A 14,866-nucleotide genomic window follows, 5' to 3' on the forward strand; every position below is an offset into this window, starting at 1 on the left:
TATACAGTAACAACCCATTACTCTATTGACCTGTTATACAGTAACAACCCATGACTCTATTGAACTGTTATTCAGTAACAACCCATGTCTCTATTGACCTGTTATACAGTAACAACCCATGACTCTATTGAACTGTTATACAGTAACAACCCATGACTCTATTGACTTGTTTTACAGTAACAACCCATGACTCTATTGACCTGTTATACAGTAACAACCCATTACTCTATTGACCTGTTATACAGTAACAACCCATGACTCTATTGAACTGTTATACAGTAACAACCCATGTCTCTATTGACCTGTTATACAGTAACAACCCATGACTCTATTGACCTGTTTTACAGTAACAACCCATGTCTCTATTGACCTGTTATACAGTAACAACCCATGACTCTATTGACCTGTTTTACAGTAACAACCCATGACTCTATTGACCTGTTATACAGTAACAACCCATGACTCTATTGAACTGTTATACAGTAACAACCCATGACTCTATTGACCTGTTATACAGTAACAACCCATGACTCTATTGACCTGTTATACAGTAACAACTCTAACCCATGACTCTATTGAACTGTTTTACAGTAACAACCCATGACTCTATTGAACTGTTTTACTGTAACAACCCATGACTCTATTGACCTGTTATACAGTAACAACCCATGACTCTATTGAACTGTTTTACAGTAACAACCCATGACTCTATTGAACTGTTATACAGTAACAACCCATGACTCTATTGAACTGTTATACAGTAACAACCCATGACTCTATTGAACTGTTATACAGTAACAACCCATGACTCTATTGAACTGTTTTACTGTAACAACCCATGACTCTATTGACCTGTTATACAGTAACAACCCATGACTCTATTGAACTGTTTTACAGTAACAACCCATGACTCTATTGAACTGTTATACAGTAACAACCCATGACTGTATTGACCTGTTATACAGGAACAACCCATGACTCTATTGAACTGTTTTACAGTAACAACCCATGACTCTATTGACCTGTTATACAGTAACAACCCATGACTCTATTGACCTGTTATACAGTAACAACTCTAACCCATGACTCTATTGAACTGTTTTACAGTAACAACCCATGACTCTATTGAACTGTTTTACTGTAACAACCCATGACTCTATTGACCTGTTATACAGTAACAACCCATGACTCTATTGAACTGTTTTACAGTAACAACCCATGACTCTATTGAACTGTTATACAGTAACAACCCATGACTCTATTGAACTGTTATACAGTAACAACCCATGACTCTATTGAACTGTTATACAGTAACAACCCATGACTCTATTGAACTGTTTTACTGTAACAACCCATGACTCTATTGACCTGTTATACAGTAACAACCCATGACTCTATTGAACTGTTTTACAGTAACAACCCATGACTCTATTGAACTGTTATACAGTAACAACCCATGACTGTATTGACCTGTTATACAGGAACAACCCATGACTCTATTGAACTGTTTTACAGTAACAACCCATGACTCTATTGACCTGTTATACAGTAACAACCCATGACTCTATTGAACTGTTTTACGGTAACAGTTCAATAGAGGAGAAGAGAAAAGAGGAGATGAGAAAGGAGGAGGAGAGGAGGAGGAGAGTGGAGAAGAGGAGGCAAGAGAGAATAGGTAGAGAGGAGGAGGAGAAGAGAGAAGAGGAGGAGAAGAGAGAATAGGTAGAGAGGAGGAGGAGAGTGGAGAAGAGAGAATAGGTAGAGAGGAGGAGGAGAAGAGGAGGAGAAGAGAGAAAAGGAGGAGAGGAGGAGGAGAGTGGAGAAGAGGAGGGAAGAGAGAATAGGTAGAGAGGAGGAGGAGAAGAGAGAAGAGGAGGAGAAGAGGAGAGAAGAGGAGGAGAGGAGGCGGAGAGTGGAGAAGAGGAGGGAAGCGAGAGGGGGAGGAGGATAGGGGGAGGAGACAAGGGGAGAGAAGGGAGAAGAGGAGGAGAAAAGAGAGGTGGAGGAGGATGGGGAGGAGACAAGGGGAGAGAAGAGGAAGAGAGGAGGAGGAGATGAGGAAGAGAAGGGAGAAGAGGAGGATAGGGGGAGGAGAAGGGAGAAGCGGAGGGGAGGAGAGAAGAGGAGAAGAAGAGAGGAGCGGAGGAGGCGGGGGAGAAGGTGATAGAATATGAGGAGAGGAGACAAAGAGAGGAGGAGAAGAGAGAAGATGTGGAGAGGAGGAGGAGAAGAGGAGGAGAGAAGGATGAGAAAGGAGAAGAGAGAAGAGGAGGAGAGTGGGAGGAAAAGAGAGGAGTGGAGGAGAGGAAGGAAGAGAAGAGGAGGAGAGAAGGAGGAGAAAGGAGAAGAGAGGAGAAGAGGAGAAGAGAGAAGAGGAGGAGAGTGGGAGGAGAAGAGAGGAGTGGAGGAGAGGAGGAGGAGAAAGGAGAAGAGAGGAGGAGAAGAGGAGAAGAGAGAAGAGGAGGAGGACAGAAGGAGTACATTTGGTTAATAAGCTGAAAGTGCTGCAAGCCTGTGTGTGTGTGTGTGTGTGTGTGTGTGTGTGTGTGTGTGTGTGTGCGTGTGAGAGAGAGAGAGCCACGGCCATATGCTGCTAATCAGGTTGAGCGGGGCGGAATGATCACATGACTGTCAAGACCACAGAAATTCCAAACACACACACACACACACACACACACACACACACTGGAATAAAACTGGAATGGGGGTGTTTATGTTGACTATGTAAGTGTGTGTGTGTGTGTGTGTGTGTGTGTGTGTGTGTGTGTGTGTGTGTGTGTGTGTGTGTGTGTGTGTGTGCGCGCGTGCGTGCGTGTGAGCGTGCGTGTGCGCGTGCATATGTGTGTGTGTGTGTGTGTGTGTGTGTGTTCCAGGTGTTCCGGTGGAGGACAAGATCAATATGTTCATCAACAGTTTTGGCTCCATCCAGGAAACCAACATGGTGAGCAGAGTTACTAATGCTAAAACCTCTGCATGCTAACAATGCTACCAACATTCCAACATTATCAACATTAGCCTATATGCTATAAACAGTAGCCTGTATGCTATTAACATTAGTCTGTAAGACATCAACATTAGCCTGTATGCTACCACCATTAGACTGTATGCTATCAGCATTAGCCTGTATGCTACCACCATTAGTCTGTAAGACATCAACATTAGCCTGTATGCTACCACCATTAGTCTGTTATCCATCAGCATTAGCCTGTATGCTGCCCTAAACTCTCTCCTGGCCCCTTACACTAAGTCTGAATTTGTCCTGCTAGGTGACCTAAACTGGGACATGCTTAAACCACCTGAACCAAGTCCTAAAGCAATGGGACTCCCTAAATCCTTCTCAGATTATTACCAATTCCACAAGGTATGACTCCAAACACCCAGAAAAGGCTACTCTCCTTGATGTTATCCTCACAAATAATCCTGATGGGTATCAGTCTGGTGTTTTCTGTCATATCCTTAGTGATCACTGTTTTACAGCCTGTGTTCATAAAGGCTGCTCAGTGAAACAACCTGTCCTGATTTGTCATAGACGCTTGCTAAAAAACTTTAATGAGCAAGCCTTCCTTCATGACCTGGCCTCTGTAAATTTGTATAGAATCAGCTTGACACGTTTTTCCAACACTTTTGATAAACAGGGCAAAAGACGCTTGGACCTTATTTTTTGATATTTTCAGAATTAAAAGCAGGTTCGGCAACTGGTTCGACCGTGATCTTGCAAAATTACTCCACCTCAAGAATGCCATTTGGCAAATCGCTCGGCACACGCATACTCAGGCTGACTGGCTCTCGTTCAGACAAATGAGAAATAAGTGCACTCAGGCTATCTGGAAGGCCAAAGCTAGTTACTTTAAGGAGCAGATCTCTCTCTGTGGGTCTAACCCCAAGAAGTTCTGGAAAACGGTTAAAGACCTGGAGAATAAACCCTCCTCCTCACAGCTGCCCATGTCCCTTAATGTTGATGATGTGGTTATTACTGACAAGAAGCACATAGCTGAGCTCTTTAATCACCACTTCATTAAGTCAGGATTCCTATTTGACTCAGCCATGCCTCCTTGCCCGTCCAACATTTCCTCATCTCCCACCCCTTCTAATGCAATTAGCCCGAATGCTCCTCCCTCTTTTCCACTGCCCCGCTACAAAGTTTCTCCCTGCAGGCGGTCACTGATTCCGAGGTGCTAAAGGAGCTCCTTAAACTTGACCCCAAAAAATCATCTGGTTCAGATGGTTTAGACCCTTTCTTCTTTAAGGTTGCTGCCCCTATCATCGCCAAGCCTATCTCTGACCTGTTTAACCTGTCTCTCCTCTCTGGGGAGGTTCCCTTTGCTTGGAAGGCAGCCACGGTTCATCCTTTATTTAAAGAGGGAGATCAAGCTGATCCTAACTGTTATAGGCCTATTGCTATTTTGCCCTGTTTATCAAAAGTGTTGGAAAAACGTGTCAATAATCAACTGACTGGCTTTCTTGATGTCTATAGTATTCTCTCTGGTATGCAATCTGGTTTCAGCTCAGGTTATGGATGTGTCACTGCAACCTTATAGGTCCTCTATGATGTCACCATTGCCCTTGAATCTAAGCAATGCTGTGCTGCTATTTTTATTGACTTGGCCAAATCTTTTGATAAGGTAGACCATTCCATTCTTGTAGGCCGGCTAAGGAGTATTGGTGTCTCTGAGGGGTCTTTGGCCTGGTTTGCTAACTACCTCCCTCGAAGAGTGCAATGTATAAAGTCAGAAAATCTGCTGTCTCAGCCAGTGCCTGTCACCAAGGGTGTACCCCAAGGCTCGATCCTAGGCCCCACGCTCTTCTCAATTTACATCAACAACATAGCTCAGGCAGTAGGAAGCGCTGTCATCCATTTATATGCAGATTATACAGTCTTATACTCAGCTGGCCCCTCCCCGGAGTTTGTGTTAAACGCTCTACAACAAAGCTTTCTCAGTGTCCAACAAGCTTTCTCTGCCCTTAACCTTGTTCTGAACACCTCTAAAACAAAGGTCATGTGGTTTGGTAAGAAGAATGCCCCTCTCCCCACAGGTGTGATTACTACCTCTGAGAGTTTAGAGCTTGAGGTAGTCACCTCATACAAGTACTTGGGAGTATGGCTAGATGGTGCACTGTCCTTCTCTCAGCACATATCAAAGCTGCAGGCTAAAGTTACATCTAGACTTGGTTTCCTCTATCGTAATCGCTCCTCTTTCACCCCAGCTGCCAAACTAACCCTGATTCAGATGACCATCCTTCCCATGCTAGATTACGGAGACATAATTTATAGTTCGACAGGTAAGGGTGCTCTCGAGCGGCTAGATGTTCTTTACCATTCGGCCATCAGATTTGCCACCAATGCTCCTTATAGGACACATCACTGCACTCTATACTCCTCTGTAAACTGGTCATCTCTGTATACCTGTCGCAAGATCCACTGGTTGATGCTTATTTATAAAACTCTCTTAGGCCTCACTCCCCCCTATCTGAGATATCTACTGCAGCCCTCATCCTCCACATGCAACACCCGTTCACTCCCCCCTATCTGCGATATCTACTGCAGCCCTCATCCTCCACATACAACACCCGTTCTGACAGTCACATTCTGCTAATGGTCCCCAAAGCACACACATCCCTGGGTCGCTCGTCTTTTCAGTTCGCTGCAGCTAGCGACTGGAACGAGCTGCAACAAACACTCAAACTGGACAGTTTTATCTCCATCTCTTCATTCAAAGACTCATTCATGAACAATCTTACTGACAGTTGTGGCTGCTTTGTGTGATATATTGTTGTCTCTACCTTCTTGCCCTTTGTGCTGTTGTCTGTTCCCAATAATGTTCGTACCATGTTTTGTGCTGCTACCATGTTGTTGTTATGTTGTGTTGCTACCATGCTGCGTTGTCATGTGTTGCTGCCATGCTATGTTGTTGTCTTAGGTCTCTCTTCATGTAGTGTTGTGTTGTCTCACTTGTCGTGATGTGTGTTTTGTCCTATGTTTTAATTGAATTATTATTTTTTTTAAATCCCGCCCCCTTTCCCCTCAGGAGGCCTTTTGCCTTCTGGTAGGCCGTCATTGTAAATAATAATTTGTTCTTAACTGACTTGTCTAGTTAAATAAAGGTTAAATTAAAAAAACTAAAAAACTAACGTTAGCTACTAGCTAGGCTGTAGCTCATAGCTGAGTCAAATAGGAATCCTGACTTAACTGACTTGTCTAGTTAAATAAAGGTTAAATAAAATACCAACATTGTTCTACTTCAATCAACTGGAGGCCTCGTACCCGGAGGCAGCATTCATTGCCACAGGGGCCTTTAACAAAAGTAATTTGAGGTCCGTGTGTGTGTGTGAGGTCCAACACATTGACTGCCCAACACACCAAAAGTCTACACTTGACCACTGCTACATGCTATAAGGCTTCTCCCATCTGTTGACAAATCTGACCACAACTCCATTTAGCTCCTCCCCGCCTACAAACAAAGAGTGAAGAGGGAAGGGCCGGTGGTAAGGTCTGTACAACGCTGGTCTAAACAATCAGAATCCAAGACTGCATCGAATATGAAGAATGCGGGCTAGACATCCGTCGAAGCCATCTGGTGGACATAGGGATGTGGTGGATTGAGACAGATATCTCGCTTAAACAGAAAGATTTTTGGAGGGATTTTAATTATTATGCTAATTTGATTTCCATCGGGGAGCGAACGTTGAGTCTAGGGGTTTAATTGGCTGTGTACTAACAAATGATTGATTGTTGCTAGGACTACCGTGTGAACATCTTCCTGCGTCAGCGGTGGAACGACCCGAGGCTGAAGCTCCCGGCGGACTTCAAAGGAGAAGCGCTGACGGTGGACCCCAAGATATTCCAGTGTCTATGGAAACCAGACCTGTTCTTCGCCAACGAGAAACATGCCAACTTCCATGACGTCACGCAAGACAACATCCTGTTATTTATCTTCAGGAACGGAGACATTCTCATCAGCATGAGGTCTGTCTGTCTGTCTGCCTGTCTGCCTGTCTGCCTGTCTGACTGTCTGACTGTTTGACTGTCTGACTGCCTAGTTAGTTAGTTAGTTAGTATTTAGACTAATTTTGTTAATTTGATTGCAGAACCCCCTACCGGCAAACGATGACCTAAAAACTCTTAGTCTTATGGGGGCTTATGTCATTTGTGACTGAGACTTGTGTGCTTCCAAAAGTGTGCTTCCAACATGATACATTTGTGATTGCTAGGCATACAAATACAATTATTTCTTTATAGCTTTGAAACAAGGTCTAGATGCGGCCTCAACCAAACTGGTTTATGAACGACTCTTGACGGAATACTTGACTGTCACCAGGAAGATAAGCTCAATATTGTTCGAACAGCAGCAGTCCCCCAAACGTTTCGGTTCCTAGTTGGAGTGTTGAGCAGTCCCCCAAACGTTTCGGTTCCCAGTTGGAGTGTTGAGCAGTCCCCCAAATGCTTCGGTTCCCAGTTGGAGTGTTGAGCAGTCCCCCAAACGTTTCGGTTTCCAGTTGGAGTGTTGAGCAGTCCCCCAAACGTTTCGGTTTCCAGTTGGAGTGTTGAGCAGTCCCCCAAACGTTTCGGTTTCCAGTTGGAGTGTTGAGCAGTCCCCCAAACGTTTCGGTTTCCAGTTGGAGTGTTGAGCAGTCCCCCAAACGTTTCGGTTCCCAGTTGGAGTGTTGAGCAGTCCCCCAAACGTTTCAGTTCCCAGTTGGAGTGTTGAGCAGTCCCCCAAACGTTTCGGTTTCCAGTTGGAGTGTTGAGCAGTCCCCCAAACGTTTCGGTTTCCAGTTGGAGTGTTGAGCAGTCCCCCAAACGTTTCGGTTCCCAGTTGGAGTGCTGAGTGTTGAGCAGTCCCCCAAACGTTTCGGTTTCCAGTTGGAGGGTTGAGCAGTCCCCCAAACGTTTCGGTTCCCAGTTGGAGTGTTGAGTGTTGAGCAGTCCCCCAAACGTTTCGGTTCCCAGTTGGAGTGTTGAGCAGTCCCCCAAACGTTTCGGTTCCCAGTTGGAGTGTTGAGCAGTCCCCCAAACGTTTCGGTTCCCAGTTGGAGTGTTGAGCAGTCCCCCAAATGTTTCGGTTCCCAGTTGGAGTGTTGAGCAGTCCCCCAAACATTTCGGTTCCCAGTTGGAGTGTTGAGCAGTCCCCCAAACGCTTCGGTTCCCAGTTGGAGTGTTGAGTGTTGAGCAGTCCCCCAAACGTTTCGGTTCCCAGTTGGAGTGTTGAGTGTTGAGCAGTCCCCCAAACGCTTCGGTTTCCAGTTGGAGTGTTGAGCAGTCCCCCAAACGCTTCGGTTTCCAGTTGGAGTGTTGAGCAGTCCCCCAAACGTTTCGGTTTCCAGTTGGAGTGTTGAGTGTTGAGCAGTCCCCCCAACGTTTCGGTTTCCAGTTGAAGTGTTGAGCAGTCCCCCAAACGTTTCGGTTCCCAGTTGGAGTGTTGAGCAGTCCCCCAAACGTTTCGGTTCCCAGTTGGAGTGTTGAGCAGTCCCCCAAATGCTTCGGTTCCCAGTTGGAGTGTTGAGCAGTCCCCCAAACGTTTCGGTTCCCAGTTGGAGTGTTGAGTGTTGAGCAGTCCCCCAAACGTTTCGGTTTCCAGTTGGAGTGTTGAGTGTTGAGCAGTCCCCCAAATGTTTCGGTTTCCATTTGGAGTGTTGAGCAGTCCCCCAAACGTTTCGGTTTCCAGTTTGAGTGTTGATTGTTGAGCAGAGGCATGTGTTACGTTTCGCTTCTACGAAGCTGTGTCCATTGATAACATTCAATAATCAATGAATTGCACTAACTCTTACACTAGGTTATCAATTCAAAACATGTATTTCTCTTTTCCATGCATTATGTATTCTGCACGCACATGATAGACAGTTTAGTAGTTGGAGCAATGAAGGACTAAAATGATTGAGTGACTCTCAAGTCAGTAAAAATAGTCATTTAAAAAGAACGAATAGTTCGCAAACTGCACATCACTACCGCCTGCCTGTCTGCCTGTCTGTCTGTCTGTCTGTCTGCCTGTCTGTCTGCCTGCCTGCCTGCCTTTCTGCCTGCCTGCCTGCCTGCCTGCCTTTCTGCCTGTCTGTCTGTCTGCCTGTCTGCCTGTCTGCCTGCCTGTCTGCCAGGGTAGGTGCCTATGTGTGCCCAGTGACTGTCTGTTGAGTGTTCAGGTTGTCAGTGACTGTCTGGTGAGTGTTCAGGTTATCAGTGACTGTCTGGTGAGTGTTCAGGTTATCAGTGACTGTCTGTTGAGTGTTCAGGTTGTCAGTGACTGTCTGGTGAGTGTTCAGGTTATCAGTGACTGTCTGGTAAGTGTTCAGGTTATCAGTGACTGTCTGGTGTGTGTTCAGGTTATCAGTGACTGTCTGGTGTGTGTTCAGGTTGTCAGTGACTGTCTGGTGTGTGTTCAGGTTATCAGTGACTGTCTGGTGTGTGTTCAGGTTATCAGTGACTGTCTGGTGTGTGTTCAGGTTGTCAGTGACTGTCTGGTGAGTGTTCAGGTTATCAGTGACTGTCTGTTGTGTGTTCAGGTTGTCAGTGACTGTCTGGTGTGTGTTCAGGTTATCAGTGACTGTCTGTTGTGTGTTCAGGTTGTCAGTGACTCTGTCCTGCCCTCTGGACCTCACTCTGTTCCCCATGGACACACAGCTCTGCAAGATGCAACTGGAGAGCTGTACGTAGAACCTCTCTCTAACACACACGCACGCACGCACGCATGCACACACACACACACACACACACACACACACACACAGAGAGACACACACAATATTCATATACACTGAGTGTACAAAACATTAAGAACACCTGCTGTTTCCATGACATAGACTGACCAGGTGAATCCAGGTGAAAGCTATGATCCCTTATTGATGTCACCTGTTAAATCCACTTCAGTCAGTGTAGATGATGGGGAGGAGACGGGTTAAAGAAGGATTTTTAAGCCTTGAGACATGGATTGTGTATGTGGGCCATTCAGAGGGTGAATAGGCAATACCAAATATTTAAGTGCCTTTGAATGGAGTATGGTAGTAGATGGCAGACGCACCAGTTTGTGCCAAGAACTGCAAAGCTGCTGGGTTGTTCACGCTCAACAGTTTCCTGTGTGTAGCAAGAGTAGCCCACCACCCAAAGGACATTCTGCCAACTTGACACAACTGTGGGAAGCGTTGGAGTCAACATGGGCCACCATCCCTCGTGGAACGCTTTCGACACTTTGTAGAGTCCATGCCCAGACGAATTGAGGCTGTTCTGAGGGCAAAAGGGTGCAGGTGCAAGTCAATATTAGGTAAGGCTTTCTTAATGTCTTGTACACTCAGTGTATACAGAGATTCACACACTCTATATATATATATATTACAGGAGGTTGGTGTCACCTTAATTGGGGAGAACGGGCTCGTGGTAATGACTGGAGCGGAATTAGTGAAATGGTATCAAATACATCAAACACATTGGTTTCTACGGTTTCCAGGTGTTTGATGTCATTCCATTTGCTCCGTTCCGGCCATTATTATGAGCCGTTCTCCCCTCAGCAGACTCCACTGATATATATATTTATATGGTGTTGTTATTGTAGTTGGCTGCACCACCAGTTATATATATATATTTACATAGTGTTGTTATTGTAGTTGGCTGCACCACCAGTGATATATATTTATATAGTGTTGTTATGGTAGTTGGCTGCACCACCAGTGATATATATACATTTATATAGTGTTGTTATTGTAGTTGGCTGCACCACCAGTGATATATATTTATATCGTGTTGTTATGGTAGTTGGCTGCACCACCAGTGATATATATTTATATAGTGTTGTTATTGTAGTTGGCTGCACCACCAGTGATATATATTTATATAGTGTTGTTATTGTAGTTGGCTGCACCACCAGTGAAATATATTTATATGGTGTTGTTATTGTAGTTGGCTGCACCACCATTGATATATATACATTTATATAGTGTTGTTATTGTAGTTGGCTGCACCACCAGTGATATATATTTATAGTGTTGTTATTGTAGTTGGCTGCACCACCAGTGATATATATTTATATAGTGTTGTTATTGTAGTTGGCTGCACCACCAGTGATATATATTTATATAGTGTTGTTATTGTAGTTGGCTGCACCACCAGTGATATATATACATTTATATAGTGTTGTTATGGTAGTTGGCTGCACCACCAGTGATATACATTTACATAGTGTTGTTATTGTAGTTGGCTGCACCACCAGTGATATACATTTATATAGTGTTGTTATTGTAGGTGGCTGCACCACCAGTGATATACATTTACATAGTGTTGTTATTGTAGTTGGCTGCACCACCAGTGATATATATTTACATAGTGTTGTTATTGTAGTTGGCTGCACCACCAGTTATATATATATATTTATATAGTGTTGTTATTGTAGTTGGCTGCACCACCAGTGATATATATTTATATAGTGTTGTTATGGTAGTTGGCTGCACCACCAGTGATATATATACATTTATATAGTGTTGTTATTGTAGTTGGCTGCACCACCAGTGATATATATTTATATGGTGTTGTTATGGTAGTTGGCTGCACCACCAGTGATATATATTTATATAGTGTTGTTATTGTTGTTGGCTGCACCACCAGTGATATATATTTATATAGTGTTGTTATTGTAGTTGGCTGCACCACCAGTAATATATATTTATATGGTGTTGTTATTGTAGTTGGCTGCACCACCATTGATATATATACATTTATATAGTGTTGTTATTGTAGTTGGCTGCACCACCAGTGATATATATTTATAGTGTTGTTATTGTAGTTGGCTGCACCACCAGTGATATATATTTATATAGTGTTGTTATTGTAGTTGGCTGCACCACCAGTGAAATATATTTATATAGTGTTGTTATTGTAGTTGGCTGCACCACCAGTGATATATATACATTTATATAGTGTTGTTATGGTAGTTGGCTGCACCACCAGTGATATACATTTACATAGTGTTGTTATTGTAGTTGGCTGCACCACCAGTGATATACATTTATATAGTGTTGTTATTGTAGTTGGCTGCACCACCAGTGATATACATTTACATAGTGTTGTTATTGTAGTTGGCTGCACCACCAGTGATTTATATTTACATAGTGTTGTTATTGTAGTTGGCTGCACCACCAGTTATATATATATATTTATATAGTGTTGTTATTGTAGTTGGCTGCACCACCAGTGATATATATTTATATAGTGTTGTTATGGTATTTGGCTGCACCACCAGTGATATATATACATTTATATAGTGTTGTTATGGTAGTTGGCTGCACCACCAGTGATATATATTTATATAGTATTGTTATTGTAGTCGGCTGCACCACCAGTGATATATATTTATATGGTGTTGTTATTGTAGTTGGCTGCACCACCATTGATATATATGCATTTATATAGTGTTGTTATTGTAGTTGGCTGCACCACCAGTGATATATATTTATAGTGTTGTTATTGTAGTTGGCTGCACCACCAGTGATATATATTTATATAGTGTTGTTATTGTAGTTGGCTGCACCACCAGTGATATATATACATTTATATAGTGTTGTTATGGTAGTTGGCTGTACCACCAGTGATATACATTTACATAGTGTTGTTATTGTAGTTGGCTGCACCACCAGTGATATATATACATTTATATAGTGTTGTTATGGTAGTTGGCTGTACCACCAGTGATATACATTTACATAGTGTTGTTATTGTAGTTGGCTGCACCACCAGTGATATATATTTATATGGTGTTGTTATTGTAGTTGGCTGCACCACCAGTGATATATATACATTTATATAGTGTTGTTATTGTAGTTGGCTGCACCACCAGTGATATACATTTACATAGTGTTGTTATTGTAGTTGGCTGCACCACCAGTGATATATATTTATATAGTGTTGTTATTGTAGTTGGCTGCACCACCAGGGATATATATTTATATAGTGTTGTTATTGTAGTTGGCTGCACCACCAGTGATATATATTTATATAGTGTTGTTATGGTAGTTGGCTGCACCACCAGTGATATATATACATTTATATAGTGTTGTTATTGTAGTTGGCTGCACCACCAGTGATATATATTTATATAGTATTGTTATTGTAGTTGGCTGCACCACCAGTGATATATATTTATATAGTGTTGTTATTGTAGTTGGCTGCACCACCAGTGATATATATACATTTATATAGTGTTGTTATTGTAGTTGGCTGCACCACCAGTGATATATATTTATATCGTGTTGTTATTGTAGTTGGCTGCACCACCAGTGATATATATTTATATAGTGTTGTTATTGTAGTTGGCTGCACCACCAGTGATATATATTTATATAGTGTTGTTATTGTAGTTGGCTGCACCACCAGTGATATATATTTATATGGTGTTGTTATTGTAGTTGGCTGCACCACCATTGATATATATACATTTATATAGTGTTGTTATTGTAGTTGGCTGCACCACCAGTGATATATATTTATATAGTGTTGTTATTGTAGTTGGCTGCACCACCAGTGATATATATTTATATAGTGTTGTTACTGTAGTTGGCTGCACCACCAGTGATATATATTTATATAGTGTTGTTACTGTAGTTGGCTGCACCACCAGTGATATATATTTATATAGTGTTGTTACTGTAGTTGGCTGCACCACCAGTGATATATATTTATATCGTGTTGTTATTGTAGTTGGCTGCACCACCAGTGATATATATTTATATAGTGTTGCTATTGTAGTTGTGAGTTTTGGTGGGCGGCCCTCTCTTGGTAGGTTTGTTGTGGTGCCATATTCTTTCAATTTTTTTATAATGGATTTAATGGTGCTCTGTGAGATGTTCAAAGTTTATAATAGAGTCCATAGCACCTATTATGTGACTTGTTAAAAATGTTTTACTCCAGAATTGATTTAAGCTTGCCATACAAAGGGGTTGAATACTTAACTCAGAGACAAGGTTTGAATATTGCTGTCCATTAACGATTGGACATTACAGACTGGATAAGGAGAGGCTGAACATTACAGACTGGGACAAGGAGAGGCTGAACATTACAGACTGGGACAAGGAGAGAAACATTACAGACTGGGACAAGGAGAGAAACATTACAGACTGGGACAAGGAGAGAAACATTACAGACTGGGACAAGGAGAGATTGGACATTACAGACTGGGACAAGGAGAGAAACATTACAGACTGGGACAAGGAGAGAAACATTACAGACTGGGACAAGGAGAGATTGGACATTACAGACTGGGACAAGGAGAGAAACATTACAGACTGGGACAAGGAGAGAAACATTACAGACTGGGATAAGGAGAGAAACATTACAGACTGGGACAAGGAGAGAAACATTACAGACTGGGACAAGGAGAGAAACATTACAGACTGGGACAAGGAGAGAAACATTACAGACTGGATAAGGAGAGGCTGAACATTACAGACTGGGACAAGGAGAGATTGGACATTACAGACTGGGACAAGGAGAGAAACATTACAGACTGGGCCAAGGAGAGAAACATTACAGACTGGGCCAAGGAGAGAAACATTACAGACTGGGCCAAGGAGAGAAACATTACAGACTGGGATAAGGAGAGATTGGACATTACAGACTGGGACAAGGAGAGAAACATTACAGACTGGGATAAGGAGAGAAACATTACAGACTGGGACAAGGAGAGAAACATTACAGACTGGGACAAGGAGAGATTGGACATTACAGACTGGGATAATGAGAGAAACATTACAGACTGGGACAAGGAGAGAAACATTACAGACTGGGACAAGGAGAGAAACATTACAGACTGGGCCAAGGAGAGAAACATTACAGACTGGGATAAGGAGAGATTGGACATTACAGACTGGGATAAGGAGAGATTGGACATTACAG

The 14,866-nt window shown here is 42.9% G+C and overlaps 1 protein-coding gene across 1 annotated transcript in view; it reads left to right on the forward strand.

Annotated features, from left to right (window-relative positions):
• LOC115184066 (glycine receptor subunit beta) overlaps positions 1-14,866 on the forward strand; it is a 61,040-nt gene that overhangs the window by 11,121 nt on the left and 35,053 nt on the right. The window contains exons 4-6 of the mRNA XM_029745064.1: positions 2,874-2,941; positions 6,738-6,964; positions 9,556-9,638. Of these exons, the coding sequence (XP_029600924.1) occupies positions 2,874-2,941; positions 6,738-6,964; positions 9,556-9,638 (378 nt within the window). The remainder of the gene's footprint in view (positions 1-2,873; positions 2,942-6,737; positions 6,965-9,555; positions 9,639-14,866) is intronic.

This window comes from Salmo trutta, unplaced genomic scaffold (assembly GCF_901001165.1).
Source record: "Salmo trutta unplaced genomic scaffold, fSalTru1.1, whole genome shotgun sequence".
NCBI lineage: Eukaryota > Metazoa > Chordata > Actinopteri > Salmoniformes > Salmonidae > Salmo > Salmo trutta.